The 15,455-nt window shown below is 37.9% G+C and overlaps 1 protein-coding gene across 1 annotated transcript in view; it reads left to right on the plus strand.

The window, feature by feature from the left end:
- Positions 1–2,674: 2,674 nt before the first annotated feature.
- Positions 2,675–15,455, plus strand: part of Galntl6 (polypeptide N-acetylgalactosaminyltransferase like 6) — a 1,121,089-nt gene continuing 1,108,308 nt past the window's right edge. The window contains exon 1 of the mRNA XM_032919234.1: positions 2,675–4,373. Within this exon, the coding sequence (XP_032775125.1) occupies positions 3,972–4,373 (402 nt within the window). The 5' untranslated portion in view covers positions 2,675–3,971. The remainder of the gene's footprint in view (positions 4,374–15,455) is intronic.

The raw sequence follows: 15,455 nt of genomic DNA on the forward strand, positions 1-15,455 counted from the left end.
ATGACTCATAGTCTAATGGACTGGTTATGAGAAGTGGGCATTGTCCTCCATGACAATTTGTGCTTGGGATATTCCTGTTGGGATCCTGCCTAGATGTCGGAGAATGAGACTGTACTAAGATTGTCCCTCTCAGATGACCCTGCAAAGTACAGCCTCTGTCCAGTGCTAGCCATCTTTACCCAGGTTACTCTAGTCATTGTTCCGTGAAGCAGAAGTAACCAGTTCAGAGCAACTAAAACAGAATCAGGAAAACAAAGTAAACATTTTTAAGTCACAAAAGTTTCTATTTATAGAGGTGTAAGGAGCAAAGAAAGCCTATTTACCTCATCCAAAGCTGACTAATGGTTTCATTCCTTCTATCTTTCAATTGTTACTCAAAGTCAAACTGTCTTCTTCAATCTGTTCCTGGAGTTCTTGGCCTCTTGCTAAGCGCATAGGGCTATGACTTCCTGAAGCTGTTATATGAATCACAAGGAAAGAAACCACAGTAATTAACCAGGTATAAGGCAAAATGTTTCTTAAAGTTGTAAGAACTAGTATTGCTATTTATCTTAAGTCTATCCATGCATTAAATAAATCTGGATTAATCAATAAAAGTAACAATAATTTAGGAGGTTTTGGAAGATTCAAGCTAAATTATCTATTTTTTGTGCTTTTTCCCCTTATTTTTGAGGATTGACATAACTTTGGTATATAGTTACAGAATTATAAATAAAAAAAGAACAGTATAAGAAAAAAAGAGAAATTATATAAATAATGCTTAATAAATGAAAGTTGTAAAAGTGATGGTCTGGAACCCTACTGTAAACTCAGGTGACTATAGTATGATTGTCATCTAGGAGCATGGAGAGATGACTTAGCAGTTAAGACCACTTTCCTTAAAAATGCAGAAGACCCAGGTTCAAATCTCAGCACCCGTATGGTAGCTAACAACTATCCATGACTCCAGTTCTTGGGGATCTGACACCCTCTTATGATCTCTGCAGGCATGAGGCTTGCAATTAGTTCACTGGCATACTACTTGCACACACACACACACACACACACACACACACACACACACACACAAACAGAGGCACACGCGCGCACACACACGACATGAAAATGTTACAAAACATACATGTGTTATATACGTATATGCATATGCAACATATATATGTTATATAACATTTATAAATATACATTAAAAGAGATGTTATTCTGGTGTCTACCTTGTGTACTGGCCAGGAGACAAATGATGAGACATGCTCACTGTTGGTAATTTTAATCTGTGACTGGAGACTGTATTCAGGTTCATCTACCGACATTTAAATGGGACATGTCACCCAATTCCACATCCCGGGATTGCAGATAATTCTGTCTGTGTATTGCTATATCTGATTGAGGATTCTTGATAAGGAGTAAAAGAAGAGGTATTGCTTAAAATATTGTTTTTATTATTTAATAGCAAAACACTTTTAAGCCCCCTCCAAGTCATCAGTAGTAACTGTATCCAAAAGTGAAGAAATATTCAATAAACCTTAGTTCTCCAAACACCTTTTCTTGCCTGTTAATTTATTCCAAAATACCTCTCCCCTAGTACATATCTTCAAATTCTTCTGTTCTAGAACTCCTTTAACTCAGATAAGAAGAAAGGGATTTGAAAATTACCCAGAACGACTCAGGTGACCGGTCAGGTGACTGTGAGTGGTTTGGGAGCAGTAATAAAACCCTCTTCCCTCTGCATTTTTCAAATTGCACCTGTGTAAAACGTAAAGGAAACTTCTTTTACTTACAGAAAGGACACATTCAAAATATTGATTCTGTGTGTTTTGAAACTGTTCTGAGATGGCAAGTCATCCACAGAGAACAAGTACTTACAACATAAAGCTTTATTTGTGTAGTCAAACAGCCAATCTTTTTTTGTTCCAGTCTGTTTTGTCTTAAATGCATAACCTTAAGCGTTTAAGGCTTAACTCTCCAAGATCAAATCAGAATCTTGAGAGGCTAGAACCCTGGTGGCTAGAGAAGACAGGGGGAAGTGAATAAAAGGCGTGGGAGGAAAATGAGAGAGAGTGCGGAAGGAAAAAAAGAGGATGAAGGAGAAGGTCGTCTGGAGTGCAGTCTTTATATCTCAAGCATATGGGCATCACCCTCTAGACTGTAACAAAGAGGTGATCACGATGTTTTGGGAGGCTCTGGACAGACTGATGCTGCGCGCGGCATGGCATGCCCAATCATCCCCTTACTTAAGTTCACACCGAGAGTTAGGCGCTCTGGATCCTGTGCCAGGCAGGCACACATGTTCCTTAGAGAGGCCACAGGTTCTCCTGTGTGTGTTGAATCAGTTTTCTACGGGGAAGGAAAGGTCCCATCTGGTGAACTTACTCGGTTCTAAGGTTTCTGGCTAACCAGGGAGGGGTGTGTGAGCTCAGCGAGGGACAGGCAGACCTCTCAGCTATAAGCAGCAGGAGGTGCAGGCACGCTAGGGCGGGGAAGCATCAGTTAGTGTAGCCAAATCTTAACCTGGGCCCCAGGTGCTGGCGGACTCCAGCGGAGCTGCCTCTGCTCTCCACTGTGTTGTCTGGAAGCTGCGGCTAGCAAATCGGTCCACGCGTGGGGATCCTCTTCCTCTCTCCACGCTACGTACCTGGCTTGAGCTGTAGGTTCTGGGGGAACCCTCCTCTCAGGGACCAGTCCAGACTGGGTTGCCTCTGCTCACTGTCGCTGCCGCTGCCGCTGCCGCGCCTGCCTCGCTGCGATCTGATCAGGACCATGGAGGAATTCTTCCATTGCCCTCCCACTCGGGGCGACTTAGACTCTGGAATTTCTGGCCTGGCGCCTTTCGGGTGAGCTCAGAGATGAACCGGTCTGCCTACCAGTTCGAGATTACCCGAGAAGAGAGGATCCGATTGTCCCGGAGCTGCAAATCCATTTCTCCTTCTCTGCTTTCATCCTCCTTTCCTTCCCCCTAGCCTCTAGGTTTGTTTATATAGCATCTGGCAGCCTGGAGGCAGTGGCCACTACCTTCCGGCCGCGGCTCGCCCTCCCCTCCCGGCCTCTAGGCTCCCGCACGTGGTAGACACCAGTATCGTCGCCAGCAGGCAGGAGACAGCCAGCGGGAGGCGGACGCCTGGGTGCCAGCTCCACGCGCGTTCTCGCCATCCTCACTCATCCTCAGCGCGCACTCTCCCACTTGCCTGTAAAGCCCTGTCACACTTGACATTCGCCGCCTGCCATTCGTCCCTTGACGCGAAGTGGAGATCGGAAATACAGCCCTGGGGGTACTGGTGATGCTTCGCTGGGTTCGTTCAGTTGCTGGAAAAGAATGGTAACATGAACAGTGGAGCGTGAGAGCGTCGGCACAGGAAGGGGACTAGATTGATGGGCAGAGAGCACACTTCTCTGAGGATCTCATTCCCAGGACTGCGCGAGGAAGGGACATCTTTGCGCCTACACTTCCTGGCTGGACTCTGCTGACATCTGTAGCCTCCTTTCTGCCAGGTTCCCAGGTCGCCTAGATGCTGCCTGCAGCGGAGTGTTCTGACAGCGCATGAGGATCCAGGAGTTTGTGAATCTCTATCCAAACTAGTTCTGACCTGGTTATGGTGTCCCTGGATCCTGAGTGACAAGCTGACTCCAGAGGGAGTTGAACTTGAGTTCAGGTGGGTTATCCCAAGGCAAGAGAAGGAAAAGCTGTTCTGGGAAGATAAGGAAGGTGATGTGCCAATGTCAAAAGCGGACACTTTTCTTTCAGACACTTGATTGGACCAAGCCACTCCCTCCCATTCAGTTCTTGCTTTTAATCTCTGACTCTACAGCCCGGACCTCCCACACTAAGGGCGGGGGATGGTGGGCAAACAGCGACAGACAAACACCTCCTATTTACTGATCTATCTAGCATGCTCTTGACTTCCTCATAACTTATCATTATTCTATGAAACGATCGTATTTACTCCAGTGCTTTATATTAATGGAGGTCAATAGACTTAATGATTTCCTCAGTTGAGTCGTTTATTTCTAAGCCAATAGATAATGCAGTCGTCATAGTTTTCTGGGGGAAAGTAACTGTGCGTTTGTTCTGCAGATGGCCAACTCCCTCTGAACCCTGCAGATTGGTGCTGAGCACACAACAAAAGTTTTTAGCTTCCCCTCAGTTTCTGGTGCTTCCCGGGAAAGAGGAAAGGACTTTGGCATTAAACACAAGAAGCAGTCTGGGAGTCATCTCTAACTTTTCTCCACTGTTATCATTTGCAATGAAGAGGAAACAGAAAAGGTTTCTGCAAATGACTTTGTTATTCACTGTGGCTTTAATTTTCCTGCCCAACATTGGTCTCTGGTCTTTGTACAAGGATAAACATCTGATGAAATCTGCAGAACCCGCGGAGCATCAGGTAAGTACCAGCCAGGGCAAGGGTGACAGGATAATGCAATAGGTATGCACTACTTGGGGGTGCACAGAGTAAAGGTATGAGGAGTTTCTCCCAAGTTCTCAAAGGACTGAATTCAGAGACTTTGGGGACTTTGGGCTTTGAGAAGGTCCTGGTTTGCAGGTAACGACAAGGTGAATAGAACACACAATGAGAAAGAATTCAAGGTTAAGAGAAGGTATACTCTTCCAGTTAGCTGGTCATTGATTGATTTTTGACATGACGGAGGTGGGAGAGAGGCAGAAGTGTGTTTGGTACAAGTTAAATTACAGGGGTTGGTTCCTGCCTTCTGTCTTGTGTGCATGTCTACACTAAGTACATCTGACCAACGAAGTTATTCAGATTTTAAAGTTATATATATATATATATATATATATATATATATATATATATATATACTTTGTCTTTTCTCTCCCCTGTTGCTAATGTGGTTCTGTAGTCTGCACAGGCAACTATTAAGAATGTATATGCAAGTGCCCACCTCCAACGTTTGATAACTTTGTTGCTAAAAGCTTTCTTTCATGTGGTAAACAACAGACTGTGTGATATTTTGCTTTCCTTCTCCTTAGCATGCAACTATGAGCATGCATATGTTTGCAGTGTGAGTGAATCCTCTGTCCAAGTAACTTTCATAGGATAAAGGATGCCAAATATCTGTCACAAAAATGCTGATGAAATCCATTGTTGGATTTCTGCTAATTATTTAATATAACATGTATTTTTGAAAAAAGAAAAACTTTGAACAAGGGATTATAGCCTACTTCATGAAAATAATATACTTTTCTAGTCTGGGAATATTAATATTCATAATTTCATGGGTCATCACCTGCCTATTCTATGTACTTTCCTCACACAGAAGGGACTACTTAGTCCTTTCCACTTATCCACTTATCCACTTCCAGGCAGCAACAATGTGTATGTATAGCAATTGAATATTCTTACCTATACTTAACAGAGTTTAAATTTGTATTTATGCAGTGATAAGATAGTTGTGAATTAAGTGGAGGAGATCTGATTTTTTTTTTTAAAGAACTCATTATCACGGTCTGAACTATTAAAAAAAAAACCTAAATGATTTGGATTTTTATTGGATTGGAATTAGAAAAGACAATGCTGACGTACTTTCATTGATCATGGTTCCTAGTTGAAATTTAGCTTCAGACTGAAGTATTATGGGCTTTGTCATTCTAAAATACTCGAAGAAGATGGGAGCTTTGGATGTGAACTCACCACCACCTATTGATCTCACATTCTCCAAATCTTTTCTCCAAAGAAGAATAATGTTAATAGTAATAGTCAATGTATTTCTACTAAAGTTTCCATTAAATTAGGAAAATAAAAACTATTTTGTTATTATACACTAATTAGTAATACAATCTGAAGAATTTTCTAGGATAGTTAAAATGAACTACTAATTAATTAATCTTATTAATGAGATTGGAACAACTTAAAGGTTGGCTATTGATTTTGAGGCATAATGAGAAAGTTGTTTGTCCATTAGCATAAAAAGTTACTTTTTAACTGTGACAAATGTCCAGAGAAGTTTCCCTGATTTTGGCTCTTGTGACAATGAAACTAATCCTTAGTTTTCAGTACTAAAATGAAGGAACCAGAAGGTTTAAGCGGCAGAAAAGCAGTTTGCTGTTCTTTCTGAAAGTTTTTTACAGCATAGAAAATAATGTTGATACTAGTGATAGAAATAGTAAAATTAAAAATTCAAGAGAAGAGTTTGAAAGCACCATAAGGGAAAAAAGATACTGATAAGATTTTGATAAATATTCTTATGTAATTTAGCACTTCAAACCAAATAACAAGGTCACGGCTTTCACTTTCTTACAGTTAAAAATTTGCTATGGAACGTTCATTTCATTATGCAATTTTTAGATGAGTAAAAGTTAATTAGTAAATGTGACTGAATCAAAAGTAACTTGTGATAACATATATATCCATATATATGTATATATGTATACACAGTTCATGATGTGACATTAGGGTGTACTCTCTTGCTGATGTGTCTGTATTTAAACAGTGATTGATATACTATAGGCTGCTTACACGGGATTTCAATGTGACATGTGACGTGTTATTTAAATTCAGAAATTCATTTTAAAAAGACTTTTTTTTTCAGAAATCACGTGTTACGACATTTATCTTAATGTTGTAAAATGCTGAGGATGAGAATGATATACAACTGCAGGCACTGGCTGCACTAAGGACCGTGGCCATTCAGATCACGTCATATGCTGATATGAGCTGGTCTATTTTCACAGCTGTTGTATGTGAAACAACCAGTGGTTCTTGTTCAGAACAGTCGAGACTCTGCACAGAATAAAATAAATAAATTCTTACAATAAGTGGCAAGAAACAAGCTCAAGTTAAGAAAGTTTTAAACCATGAAAGCATGAGAATCTTTCCCAAATGTCAAGTTTCATTTTTTCTTTTTGCCAGATTTCATCACATGTAGCCTTTCTAGCTAGTATCTAATTTAAATTGTATTTATTTCACAATGTAAGATGAACTTAGAGAGGGCAATGTATAAGGAACAGGAGAAAAGTGCTTTCGTCCTTTGGAACTTAATATTTAACATATTTTGAAATTATACTATGTTATGACAAATTGTTTACATTTGTAGTAGTTTTATCTTAAATATGGTATTCATAATAATGTGCATATTGCCAAAGATGTAACAAAGTACATAAGAATTTTCAAGTTATTCTTCTAAAAATTTTTGCAGCTTCCCCCATTTCATCCTAAATCCAAAGAAGATTGATAAAATAAATCATTAATAAAATGCAAGCAAGTGGACATTACAAGGTTAAAATTAAATATTTAAAATAACTCTTTTGAAGAGTTTTAAGATTTAAGAAATGTATTTACATACTTTTGCATTATTATGATTATATAATATATTTTTTACTTCATTTGGTCATTTGTTCTTATTAAAAAGAGTGTGTGTTACATTATTAAATAGTATGTCTGTACAGTAAAATAAATAATGGTTCATTGATTTTAAATATAGTATTTAGATGCTAATGATAGATATGTGATTGTCAAGTGATAAATCTTAATTTTGTGTTTCTTTTTAATTATGTGAAATGCTGCTATTCTTAAGCTAATACTGCATCAATCTCTTATTCAACTTTGGGTCATCGGTGATGTAAAACAGTGACATATAGAATAATGCAATAACTTAGAGTTAACTACTGCCCGTGGTTATATTGTCTATATTAGTTACTCAAGTGCATGTGGGAAGGCTCCCCTAAACTTTTTTATTTCTTAATATATTCAGTATATTAAGTAAATACGTCAAAAACAAGAGTTGCAAAAAAATAATGCAAGAAAGACTGTTCACAATATGAAGAGGCTTCTGATGCTCATGCTGAGTTTTTAGCAGATGTGGAAACAGAACATAATACAACAATAATCCCCTAACTAGACCATCTAAGTCATTTGATCACATGTGCTTCTTTAGTTTTATTTAACTAACTTCAGCATTTATAGTCGTAGCAAAGCTTTGTCGTGTTTGACATAGAATGAGTTGTATAAAGTCCTAAGAGACTCCCATGGTGGATGTGGGAATTTTATGAAGCAGTCGTTGTTTTCTGTGTGACTGGGTGACGATGTAGCCTATGACTGTGCCTAGCATAGCTTCTCTTCAGTTTCCTCCACAAAATATCCTCTCCTGAAAGAGCGAGCTAGACATCTTCAGCTTTTTCAGCTCATCCAATATCATTTTAGGGCTAGCCTTCCTTCCTGCAGGGAACGTTATTTTCTTCAACTGAGTGTGCTTATTTTTATCTCTTTAATATAAACATATCAGATAACTGGTGCCTAGCATAGGAAAACCGCTTCATGCTTGTTTGTTGTGTTAATTACTAAGTCTGAACAAACAAAATGTTTGTTCCTTTCCCAGCAAACTTTCTAGACATTGGAAACACTAAAGATAGGGAACGAAAATTAACAGTTTTCACTATGCACCAGGATAGCCCACTCTTAACATGATATAGGGGGAATGATACATTCATTTGATCCAAGCTGTTTTTAATTAGCTGTAATGTGGATTTTAAATTCGAGTGTGCAAGGTGCTTTTTTTAATTTATGGGAAATTCGTTCAGAGTCACTTTAGGATGGCAGCACGGAGAGCACTGTGACAAGCATTTATTTCCTGGGACACAGAGGATCAGTACATGATGAGTGCATCACATTCCCCTAAGGGAGATCTTGTGAAGCACTGTGGTCTGTTACCCACCCGCTCCAAAAAAGAAAGGAAGGAAGGAAGGAAGGAAAGAAGGAAAGAAGAAAGGAAGGAAAAAGGGAAGGAAGGAAGGCAGGGAGGGAAGGAAGGAAAGAAGGAAGAAAGACAGAGAGAGAGAAGAGAGAGAGAGAGAGAGAGAGAGAGAGAGAGAGAGAGAAAGAAAGAAAGAAAAGGAGGGAGGAAGGGAGGAAAGGAGGAATGAAGGAAGAAAAAAAGGTTTGTCTCTTCTCATTTTTGAGTTACGCCTGCTTATGCTAAATCAGTTATTCTATCTCAAATGAGTACTGTAATAGGAACCAAATTGAGCTGTAATATACAGGGGATGAGAAAGGCTGAGGAATTTAAGATACACACAGAAGCACATTGAGTAAATTGTTAGGAGTAGCCATGATGACATTTAGGAAATTTTCATCTCTTGTCTCTTCATAAGTATTTTATACCAATAAAATTATCAAGGGGACGTCTAGACTCATCTCACAGCAGAAGCTAAGAGTTAAAGTAAGAAAAACGAATGCCCTCATCTAAAAGTGTTTGGAATGAAATATGGGTACATTTGTGATGCAATGCCTTTTTTCTTGGCTTACTTATGGTTAAGAGAAGGATATTAGGATCCTCGAAGAGACATGAGAGGCTGAGATTGTGCTCTTCATGTGTGTGTACATGGTTTCAATAGTACTCACCTAGAACCCATCATATATGGGATGCTAGGAGGATCTCAGTAAGGAGAAAAATAATCCACTAATAACCAGACATTTGTGGTCCTTACCAAGTCTATCTCCACACCCTAAATCTGTGGATTGCAAGATGGTCTCAACGTGGAATTGTTATGCATGAATGAATGGCAGCAGAACAGAACAAACAAAGAGCCGGCATGTGATGGAGAACATACAGTAGATGAGTCTATTTAAAGTTTATAAACATATAGAGCATCTGCAAATGATCGACGCCATTCCCTACTACCACTCTAGTAATGCATTAATGTCTATGTCTAATACATTCACAAGGTGGTAGAAGAGAAAGGATTAAACATATATTAACGTTTTACTTCCAATATCACCGATGAAGAATGAAGGCTGGATTAGCCGTGTGTCCCACATATGGTCTCACTATGAAAATCTGCATATGGCAAACTGTTCCATTTTCTACCCCATTTTGACTACTGGAGTTTCTTGTTTTTCCTTTGCTTTAAACTCGTAATGGGTTGTTCATCAAATCTGAAACACCATTCAAATATTGTTAATGTAATTCTGGGACAGTATAAGAAAAACACAGCAAAAGCATCTGTCGCTGGAACTGTGTTGCATCTAGCAAAAAAGAAAATCAAAAAAGGATTAAGATGCTAAAGGCTGTACAGATTTTACAATTAATTATAACATTAAGGTCCTAATATAATTAAGACAGTTGTGGTTTCCATAGAGTGTGTTGGCAGCTACAAACTCTTATAAGCAGTGTTGATATCACAATGGGGGCCAGGAAGGCAGATTTAAATAATTTCAAGCATCCAAGTACTCATGGAATAGTATTTCAGCTCTTGAATCTAGAAAGCCAGAGGCAATTATTGTAATAATTTTGAATATTTTTGTCATATTAAAATGACCAAATTGACAAGGCTGTCGTTCAATTTTAAATGAGGTGGATGTTATTTCCTCTTATTTTTGACTTTTCCCCAGTAGGAATGTATAAATTGACTTAGAAGGGGAAGAGATAACCACTTTCCCAATTTTTTTTTTGTTCTCTTTTAGCAGGGCATTATGTAAGCTTCGAATAAAATTAGGTTAGTATGATTCCGTTCCCTAACTTAGTACTTTGTGATGTCTGACTTTCCATGGATCTTCTGCAGACCAACTTTCCTATGAGAACAGTAGGTATGATGATACCTTTCTTGTAATGATACAGTGAGGATTCAATTCTTAACATACTAAGGGTTGAAGCAGGCACTACAGGTGTTTATTATTGTTAATCATACTGTGGCTATTGATAAGAAACATTGCCTTTAACAAGGCCGTTGGTGTTTGCACAGCAAAAGTTGACAAATGCTTTCCCCCTGTCAGGATGAAATAAAGGGCGATGTCACTCACTGATGGGTTAAACCGATTTCAGAGCATTATTGAGTAAACAAAAGGGGATCTAGAAAATACAAAGTTTTCATTGTTTTGACTAATTTTCAAGAACAGGTAGTTGATGTCATATTGTTCATCACAAAAGTTAACTGAAATTCTTTCTGATGTATTATTCTGAAATAATTTAAAAGTGAAAAAAATTTTTAAAGAAGCCACCCTCATTTCCTTTTAAGATGAAATCACATTGAGATATCTCTTCTGCTTTAATTACTAGTAAGAACTGAAGAACTATGTTTCCAATTCTTCCTGAATTTTTGGTCATGAAATTATTACATTGCTTAATTTAAAAAAGTAAAAAGCAAACAAAATAAAATAAAAACAAATATAAAACAGGTGGAAGCTATCAATATATTATAGCTATTTTTATAAAAATTTTTCCCATTGAGGTAGAGGATGAATAAAAGTTTTTGCATTCTGGTCAAGTCTTAGCATTTTAAACAGTTAATTGGAGATACAAGTGGTATTTACAGAACAAAGAAACAATTATTGCACTGATAATTTTCCTACTGAGTGAGTGAACCACATTTAAAAAGCGAGAGAATGACAGTGTCTGAGCACAATAGCAAGGTAACCAGGGAAGATAGCCAGAAACTTCACCAACCTAAACAAATTACAAGGTGCAAGAGTTAGTGTGAGGTAGGCTCAGATACATCCAAGTTCAAAGGTCAGTCTCTCCCCTTAGAAAAGAATATCACTCGGCACAAGGAACTTTCTTGAATATCGGTTTGATAATTTGGAGATACAAAGATTACTTCATTTATTAGTAGTTGAGGAAATTAAATGATTTCCTATGTAAACATTTTTAGATACCTAGAAAATATTAAGCAAACCTTACTAAATCTTATTCTATAACTATTCTGAGTTTATAGAGCATCAATTTATTAAAACTTCACATATTGCATAAACATATTGAGGATACAATACAGTATAATTTTTATTTGTCCGATTACTATTGATAAAATACTTAAAGGGCACTTTGTCTATGATACTGTGAAGGCTCTTAAGGAAATGCAGTGTTGAACAGATTAGTTCTAGTTTGCTATTAGTTAAGAAAGGTTAATCCACATCTGTAGTATAGAGCTGCACTAAATTGTTTTACAATTAATGCGTGTTCAAGACAGAATTTAGAAGAGGTAAAATAAATCAATGCTTTTTAATATTTATTTGTAGTCCAATTACAGCTATACAACCATCTTATCAATAAGTCAAAAAAGTTTGTAAAAATAAGTGAGACATGGACCAGATATACAGAGTGTAAGTAAAAACAAAAAGTGTATTTAAGTTTAGGAAGTAGGACATGGAGAGATGATAGCATTCACTAATAAACTGAGATAATAATGGCATTGATTCCCAAGAATCTCATGATAGCATATTAATGATCCACATAATAGTATGCTTATAATAAGAGCAAAAGACAATGGACTTTAATAATAAACTTTAAGATAATATTTATTGATCTTCAAAAAGTAACACTGTTTTTGAATCATCAAAGTACATGGTATTTGCAATGTTCAAGTTCTATACTACAAATGTAGATGTTTACAAAAGTACTTATTAGCCACTTCGTGATTATTCCTGATTATTCCACCAATATCAAGTGTTGATAGTAAATACTTTTCACATATAATTTAACTTTGTTTGAAATTCTGAGACCAGTGTACATAAGAACATATATGTAACAACTGTACAATATGCAGAATAGCTAAGCATATGGAAGTTAAAGGCAGTTCCAGTTTCAGTTTCAACCCCACCACTTACCTAGTTCTGTGGTCTTCAGTGTAAATATATTTTCTTTTTATCCATCCTACTTCTCATATTTTTGGTTGTGAGCCTAGACTTTAACAGCTGAGCCATCGCCCTAGTCCTAGCCATCCCATTTCTAAATTGGTCATGTGATTATGCAAGCTTGGTTAAGTTGACATAAAGGTAAAATTGAGGTAATATATACATGTTTATCAAAGTGGGTTGTACATAGTAAGCGATTTAACATTTTTACTCTTATAGCAAATCTCAGAAAACAGGTTGGCAACAAAGTAATAGTTTCTATAGCCTTCATTTCATGAATCACCATAAAATTGATATCTTCTTTGTATGTTTTATGTTGTGTATGGTTGATTTTTAAATGCATTTTGAAATTATTTTAATTGTTGCTTCACTCTTTTTTATTTATAGGTAGCCAACACAGAAACAATGTTACTTACCTAGAAGGACTCACAGAACTAGATAGTCTATGTGTCTCGGTTAATTTGATTCCCAGGAAGAATTAAACTCTTCCCAGAATATCAGAATATTCAGCAATGATACTAATTTGATGACCACCCTTTTCACATGCATTTTTAGTTTTTTGGGTTTTGTTTTTTGTTTTTTTGTTGTTGTCGTTTTTGTTTTTTGTCTTTGCTCTTAGTATTAATTTCTCAGTAAGCATTCTGCCCCCATGGAAATAAACAATCTTTTTACAATTTTGTCATAACATCAATCTAAATGACCACCAAAGAATACTGTCAGCAGTGACTTTCAGGTCAAGTGTTTTATTAATCTTTTTGGGGGGGATGGGATCAGATCAACTTTTTGTTTTACTTTATTTTATGCTCCAACCTCAGTTTCCCCTCCCTTCTCTCATCCCAGTGCCTCCTTTTACCTCCTCTATTCCCCTCCACCCATCCACTCCTCAGTTTCTCTTTAGAAAGACTAAGACTCACAGATATATCAACCAGTCTTGGCATACCAAGTTGCATTAAAGTTAGACAAGAAAATCCAGTTGGGAAAGGGGTCTCAAAGGCAGACAACAGAACTAGAGACAGCTCTTGCTCACACCTTTAAAAACCCCTCAAGAAGAAGAAGGTAAACAACTGTAATATATGGACATGGACCGGAGACCTAGGCCAGGCCCTTGAAGGCTCCCTGGTTGGCCTTTCAGTCTTCTTGAGTCTATCTGGGACCAGGCTAGTTGATTTTGTGGGTTTCCATGTAGTGCCCTCTGGCTCCTATAATCCTTCTCCCCACTCTTCTACAGGATTCCTCAAGCTCTGCCTAATGTTTGGCTTTGTGTCTCTGCATCTGTTTCCATCAGTTGCTGGGCGAAGGCTCAGACTAACTGGCAATCTAAGAGTGTAGAGAATACCATTAGAATACCATTAGGCATCATTTCGTTCTGGTTCTTTCATATGTCTGGGCTTTCTAGACACTTGTTCCTGGCCCTTTGAGCAAGATCAGAGTTGAGCTCCCTCTCATGGCATGTGTCTCAAGATAGATCAGTCATTGGTTGGGCCACTCTCATAACCTTGTGCTACCTTTACAGAAGTACATCTTGTAGGCAAGGTGAATTGTAGGACGAAGGTTTTGTGGCTGTGATGGTGTCCCAGTCCCTGTATTGGAAGTCTTGCCTGGATACAGGTGATGGCCACTCTAGGCTCTGTATCCACTTTTGCTGGGAATCTTAACTAGGGTCACCTCATCAGTTACTGTAAATTTGCATTTGCCCTATGTTTCTAGCTTGTCCAGAGATGCCCTCCTCACCTGATCTCTCCAGTTCCCATCCCAAACCCCAACCCTGTCCATCCCCCTTTCACCATCCACCCATGAAGTCTGTTGTGTGCATCTATCTCAGTGAGATTCACACATCCCCTCTTGAGCCCCTCCTTGTTACTTTGCTTCTTAGTGTCTGTGGATTTCAGGACGGTTATCTTGTACTCTACGGCTGATTTCTGCTTATGAAGAAGTATATACCATGTTTGTCTTTCTGAGTCTGCGTCACTTCACTCAGCATAATCTTTTCTAGTCCCATCGATTTGCTGGCAAATTCTGTCATGTCATTGCTTTTAATAACTGAGTAATACATATATAAAATTTTCTTTATCTATTCTTCTGCTGAGGGACCTCTAGCTTGTTTCAAGTTTCTAAATACTGTGAATAAAGATGCTGCAAGTGTCTTTGTGGTATGGCAGAGCAACCATTGGGATAAGCCCAGGAGTGGCATAGCTGACTTTTGAGGTAGGTTATTTACCCATTTTCTGAGAATTCACAATATTGATTTCAAAAATGGATATGCACTCTCACACTCTTACCAACAATAGACGAGTGTCCTGCTTTCTCCATATCTCTAGCATATAAGCTCTCATGTGTGTCTTTTAGCTAGTCTCACAGGCATACGATGGAATCTCAGTTTTGCTTTCTATTTCCCTAATGGTTTAGGATGTTGTACTTTTCTTTAAGTGCTTTTCAGACATGAGATATTCCTCTGTTGAGAATTCTCTGTTTAGAAGTGTACCCTATTTTAAAAATTGGATTATTCATTCTGTTGATGTCTACTTTCTTGAGTTCTTTATATATTATGGATATTGGCCCTCTGTCAGATGTGCAATTGCTAAATATTTTCCCATTCCTTAGGCTTCCATTTTGTCCTTTTGATGGTGCCCTCTGCTCTACAGAAGCTTGCACTGTGTTATTACATTACAGGCCACATGACAGTGGATATGTAGCTAACTCCCTCTTCTAGTGCTTTCAAGAAAAAAATAGGCTAGAAGGAGAAATGAAAAGCTGTAAAACTAAATGTGTGGTGGAGATAAACATTCTTCTCTTCTACAGTCTGTCCAATTTCCTCGACTAGTGTTAGAATAACAAAAAATGAATAAAACTGTCTACTTTCATAAATTCTGAAGGAACTTTTAAACT

This window comes from Rattus rattus, chromosome 13, assembly GCF_011064425.1.
Source record: "Rattus rattus isolate New Zealand chromosome 13, Rrattus_CSIRO_v1, whole genome shotgun sequence".
NCBI classification, from domain to species: Eukaryota; Metazoa; Chordata; class Mammalia; order Rodentia; family Muridae; genus Rattus; species Rattus rattus.